At 37.0% G+C, this 6,414-nt stretch overlaps 1 protein-coding gene across 1 annotated transcript; it reads right to left on the bottom strand.

Annotated features, from left to right (window-relative positions):
* Window positions 1–1,954: 1,954 nt before the first annotated feature.
* Window positions 1,955–5,092, bottom strand: ndufaf4 (NADH:ubiquinone oxidoreductase complex assembly factor 4). The gene is made up of 3 exons (XM_042503523.2): window positions 4,883–5,092; window positions 4,630–4,721; window positions 1,955–2,478 (listed from the first exon to the last, which is right to left on the bottom strand). Exons 1-3 carry the CDS (start codon window positions 5,016–5,018, stop codon window positions 2,173–2,175), a joined length of 534 nt encoding a protein of 177 aa, XP_042359457.1. The 5' UTR covers window positions 5,019–5,092; the 3' UTR covers window positions 1,955–2,172.
* Window positions 5,093–6,414: the final 1,322 nt, after the last annotated feature.

Raw genomic sequence — 6,414 nt, 5'->3', positions numbered from 1 at the left:
AGCAGAAGTAAGCTGAGTGTTATCAACATTTCAGTTACTGTGTTGACAGTGCGGCTGAGCTCCGACAATTATTGTAATATGACTTCAAAACTGCACTGACGGTTAGCGGTTACAGCGCAGAAATACGTGGGACTTAACTGCAGTGAAGCTGAGATGTATTGCTAATTCATAACCACTTAAATTAGGGTGAAACACTTGAAATAAACAAATCTTTTATTGTCAAAAGTGTGCGCATTTGCAGCGAATTAGTGCAGTTTCTGACGTCCTAAGGTATACTACATGCTGTTGATACACATTACCTCCTAAGTATGTGTGTATGTTGACACCTGGATCAATCTTTTGTGTGTGCGTGTGTATGTGTGTGCTGCATTCAGATGCTTTCCCCTTGTATTTAAACTTCTGAAATATGAGAAAAGTGGTTTGAGTTCTTTAAAAAAATCGGAAAGGGGAAAAAAGAAAAAAACGGGAACAAAATAAAGTGCAACTTGGCAACATGTCCTGCAAACTGCAAAAAAAAAGGCTAATTTTGGGGCCTTTTCGTGTTTAGTTACTTGCCCTCCCATGTTTTTGAAAAAAACAAAACAAAACAAGAAAACAAGAAAACAAAATCAAGTCATTTAGCTCAGGTTTTAAAGGGTTAACTTAAAGTTCCTGCTATTCCAGCACTGGCTGCTATTTGAAACCAATAATAAAATCATTACCAAACATCCTCGTAAATGGCATGAAAACAGTACTATGGGATGCATTTCTTTCTGGCAGCGGTTTGAATGTATGTGTTGTTCTCAGAAACGTGCAGAGCCAATATTTATTTTGGCAACTAAGCTGAAATCTGCCATTGGAAGCCACAGTGGAGCAACAATAACGTCTGTGTCCGCCTTAAAAAGACGTCTCTGCTGGAATGTTGTGTGGGATGGACAGGATGGATGGACATAAACACCTTCCCTCCGCTGGATTCTCATAAATGCCTCGCAAGCGACAGTTTTTTTTTTAGTTTCGGACATACACTCACACACATGGCAAACACCAAAATATTAAAATGGACTGGATCAAACATTTGACAAACCTAACGGATAAACAGCATGCTAATGTTAACTGCTTCAGACAACTGAAATGAATGGCTATGCATTATGCAAAATACTGTTACTATACTGTTAATACAGAACATTTTGGGAAGTAAGCTTATTTTGTTTTGCAACAGTAGAGCTGGAGTTTGGATACAGTTAGCTTAGCTTAGCATAAAGACTTAACCCTCTGAAATCTGGATTGACATCAGTTTTCTAAAAACAAACAATTCCAGTTCCCTCACATTCATAAAAATAAGATGGATGCAACCTTGTCCTTCGACCTTGAAAATCCAAGCGTACACTTGTGCCAAAACTAAAGAAACTCCCTCGAGGCGTTGTTAAGACATCACGTTCATGATAATGAGGCAGACGCAAAGTCACAATGACCTTGACCTTTGACAACCAGTCTAATCAGGTCATTGTTGAATCCAAATGAACGTTTGTGCCAAATCTGAAAAAAATCCCTTAAGGCGTTCTTGAGATATTGCGTTCACGACAAAGGGACTAACAGACTGGCGACCTAAAAACATAGCGCCTCCAGCCAAGGCATAAAAGAATTATTTTTGGAGGGAAGTTCCGTGCTGGAATGATTTTTTCCTTACAGTCTTTATGCTAAGCTAGGCTAACCGCATCCTGGCTTCAGCTCCGTACTTAAAAAATCAACATTAGATTTTTTTTCTTGTCGCACTCTCAGAAGGAAACTCATAGGTGAATTTCCCCAAATTGAACTGTTTCTTTAAACCAGGGTTTCTCAACCTTTTTTTGGACCTCTTGACACATTAAAGATCCTTAAAACCTCATGAGAATTTGAGTATGAATAATGTTGTATTCTTTTAAATAAAGAGGAATCTTCCAGTGGATTATAAAGACACAATTCTTACAATTAAACATTTTGCATTTATTTATTTTATTTTTTTCCTTTTTCTTTTTTTGCTATGTATGTATCAATATATCGACCTCAGACATATCCCATAATTCCAGCCCACACTGGGTCCAAACCCCAAGCTTGAGAAACTCATCGGTTCCACTCCCAATTCAATGTCCTGACGTACATAAATAAATCAGGTCATATTTTGTCTAATGCCTACCATTTAACTACAGTCCAGTCCTAAGAAGCCTTAATCTGCTTGGCCTTTTCAGTCTTGGGTGGTATGATGTGAACCTGGAAGGGGACGAAGAATTCCATGAGAGCTTTTGTGTCTTTCAAGTCTAGAGAATATTCCTGAGCGATCTTTTCTGGCGTCCATGTCTGAGGCTGCCGCTGGTGGCTGCTCAGGGCCTTCAGGGCCTCAGCGATGGTCAGTTTGCCTTTAGGGACGTCTGTGAGCTCCACCAGGCCGTAAGCGTCACCCGGTAAACTGAACTTTAGCGGCCGCCGCGCTGCTTCTTCACCCGCGGGCACTTCCTGTGGTGCCTGTGGGAAGCAGAAATGAGTCTAAAATGTTGCAAACCCGCAGTGTGTTAAAGCACGACATTTCTCTATGACCAAAACAAGTCATCTCAAAAACTTTATTATCCATAAAAGTCGGATATTTGTGGTTCCTTCTAACCATTAGGTCAGGTTTAAGCCTTTAAAACCTGGGAAAATTGCCTTGATTTCTTTCAAAATCATGTGAAGGAAGCAAGGAGCAACTTAAAAAGAAATTACACAAAAAATTAGCAAGAAATTAGGGGGGGAAAAAATAACCTGAAAATTAGCAACAAAAAAAAAGAAAAAAACAGTAAAGTCAAAACACAATCGAGGAACTGACCTGAAAAAAAAAGTGCTTAAAAATTCAAATAAGTCTGTAAAATAATTTTTAATGCGTAAATATGTTAATTGGAAAAACAGTTTATAGCATTCTGTATAATCTATTTTCAATTAGTCTTGTTTGATAATTGAAAAAGCAATAAATGTTTAAAAAATGTTTAAAAAAAAGAAAAGAAAAAATAAAGTTGCATGGACATTTTTCTAAAGCATTTAAAAAAAATCTTTCTAAATATACTACTTTTTTATTTTTTAATATGCGGAACATTTCACGCCAAGTTGCCTTGCCTTTTTACCCCCTATGTTTCTGAAAATAATCAAAATGATTTGTTTGAGATTCAAAGGTTTACAAACTTGTGGAAGGTTTCTAAATGCAGCACAAGAGAACCAATGTCGATTCCAGGTTTCAAAGGGTTAAATACTGAGTGTGCCAAGCTTTAAGTAAAAGCTTTAAAGCTGCACTTAGCCAGTATTTTTAGATGCACAGAGGGTGAAAAAACAATTTGTAATGTGCTCATAGTGACAAATCCACAGAAAATTATCAGCCAACTTTGCACCTTTTAGCTCATTTCAGCTCCTTGTTTTGGTTTTCTGGCCGACAACTGAACTGTTTTGTTTCATTCTCAACGCTCTCACAATCCTTGTTTCTACCAGACCAGCTGTATCAGTTTTATAAGGTTATATTCCGTCAAATGACTGATTTGAAGCTTAATGTGGAGTTCTGCCCCAAAGTTATTATCACAGCTTTTAATAACATTGTTCGTTACTTATTGCCAAATGTGAGGGTACTGATGTGTTTGCCTCGTCTCTCTCTCTCACACTCACACACACACACACACACACACACAGTTAATATCAATGCCTTTAGTTCTAGCATATAGTCACTTTTTCTTTTTATCATTCAAAATGTTTGTCAGTAACCACTAAATGTTCAGCATATAAATAATAATTATATAAATTAGCATCCTCTGAATAGTGCTGAAGTCAATTTCTGTGTATTGTAATAAGAAACTATATATATATATAATAATGACTTCACTTCACAATTTACATATCTCAAAATAAAGACAAAGTATCTCAAAAATAGTAAGAGACTTTGTCATTATTTTGAGATACAATTAGTCATTATTTTTGACAAAGTATTTCAAAACTAATGAAGAGCATTGTCAAAAGAATGAATTCTCAAAACAATGACAAAATATCTCAAAATAATTTCAAAGTATCTAAAAACTTTAAGTTATTACATCATAATGCGAAACTCACTCAAAACAAATATTGACCTATCTCGACATAACTGCTTGATATGTTAAAAAAAATTAGACGCTTTCCTTTAATAATAACTCTCAAAATCACAAGTTATTCACTCAAAATAAAAGTCATTATTTTGAGACACTAACTCATTATTTGGAGAGAGATATTCATCATGAATATGTCAATCTTTTTTTCTTTATCACATTGGCATGAATGGGCTTCCATACAATGGTGTGGCCTATATAATAATACAATTTATTGATCTGTTTACTAACTTCTTACTACTGTCTTGTTAAACTGCTCATCCCCCTCTTCCAATGTTTTTTCTTTCCTTTTTTTTCTTCTTTTTTATAATCTTTTTGGAAGCTCAGGTAGTCGATGGGGGTACTCACTTCGACACAAGTGAAAGAGGTGAGCGACGACACTACACATGGCGATGTGCTTGATGTCACTGTAGCCTAATAATCACACTTATATTGTGATCAGCCTTGGATGAAATCTAGAAAACACCGTCCATCATCATCCGAGTTGCTATCATTGTGTGCACAGTGAGTGTCCCAGCCTGACCTCTGCTGCTGCTGCCGGGTCCTTTGACTCCACATACACGGACTTGAGCAGGTTGAGCAGAGGGTCGTTCTTCTTGTTCACCGAGTCCGCCGCTGAAACACACAACATGCGCGTCAACAACACAGAGTCTGTCCTCCGCCGTCAGCCTGAAGCTTAACGAGCGACGCAACGTCTGAGGCTGGCCGATAAACCGGGCACGTCCCCGGAGGAGACAGAGACACATGTTAGCACCGCGGACGGGTCACGCACTCACCGTCAGAGACGTCGGCCGAGGGCGCGAGCTTGGTCTCGTGCCGGGGTGCAGCTCGCGGCTTTTCCTTGGTCAGTTCTCGGTGTACCCGGTTTTCTAGGTTGATGTTTCGGAACATACGCGCGACCCGCGCACCCATGTTTGACAAGTTACCAAACACTGCTTACAATAAAGGTTATTCAAACTGTCGACGGTGAGCGAGAAAGGTCATTTCACAAAGGAAAGGCGAACACAGAAATCAACAGCGACACCATGTTGTTGGAAGATTTAAAAAATTAAATACATAAATGGATAAAGGTTTTATGTGTCTTGTTAGAAATGTTAGAAATTATATATATATATATATATATATATATATATATATATATATATATATATATATATATATATATAGGCATTTTTTGTGGGTTTTTTTCCTGTAATTTTTGGATCTTAATTTGTTAAATTACACACACACACACACACACATATTATCAATATGATTTGAGAAATTATTATTAAATTCCATCACACGGTTTTCAAATTTAAATATTTGTATGCTATAAAATTAGTATTGTTTAAATTTCAACATTAAGAATTCAGTGGCTGCTATAATTCTAATAATTATGTCTCTTATTTGCCTTCCTAATGCAATACTATTTTGTTTTTTGTTGTTTTTTTTTTGTCTGAATTTCTTTGGATTTACTTGATTGTAGAGAAACTGTGATATTAAATAAATGGTATGAACATGTATTTAATTCAGAATTTTAAAAGGATAATTACTTAAGAGGTACAAATGGAAACCTTTAAAGTAATACATGACTATTCCTTTGAGTGTTATGACAGTTTCAAAAAAGGATTGGACTTTGCACAGCCAGCAGATGTCAGCATTTCATATCCTAACATACTCATGATGACCCCATCATAAAAAAAAAAAAAACAACAAGAAAAAAAAAAAATTTGGCCTCTTTGTGAGGTTCATGTTTTATCAGTACCGGTCTCAAACACAAACCAAATCTCTGCCTGTTTGTCACAATGAGGTTTGATGTGTTTGTGGGACAAAGTAAATTAATCAGCTATCATTTGCACCCCCCCCCCATGTGTTTAAACCAGCTGGACGGCAGAGGTCACTTTTTCTATAAGGGAAGCCATATGGAGCACATCTGGAAGTGATTATCTGCTCAATCATAACAAAACAACCCACAGCATTTTTGTGAGCAGAGGAATGGAAAGAAATTCTTTTCATTTCACTCACTATGGTGTACTTCTGACTCCGGAGCTAGGAGCTGATGAAAGTCAACAAAAGGCCAGAGCCTCTCAGCCAATGATGCTTCTCAGTTACACCGGAGCTCTGCAGCAGCTTTATATTCTTTTTATACAAAAGAACAAAGGAAAAGTGCTGTGAGAGTGAAGTTTTATCACTGCTGACGACACACAGTCAAGATTCTCAATTGGTTCTTTGCACAGGGGTGTTTTTGATTACTGTTTGTCAACTTTATCTGGTCTTATTTACTGCTTGGATTTACTATGGATTCAGCAACACTTGAATAAGACAG

The sequence above is a fragment of the Plectropomus leopardus genome, chromosome 16 (genome assembly GCF_026936395.1).
Source record: "Plectropomus leopardus strain MGB_pleo_1.0 chromosome 16, ASM2693639v1, whole genome shotgun sequence".
Classification (NCBI taxonomy): domain Eukaryota; kingdom Metazoa; phylum Chordata; class Actinopteri; order Perciformes; family Serranidae; genus Plectropomus; species Plectropomus leopardus.
The sequence above is the reverse complement of the archived record's forward strand: the minus strand, read 5'-3'. Positions and strand labels throughout refer to the sequence as shown.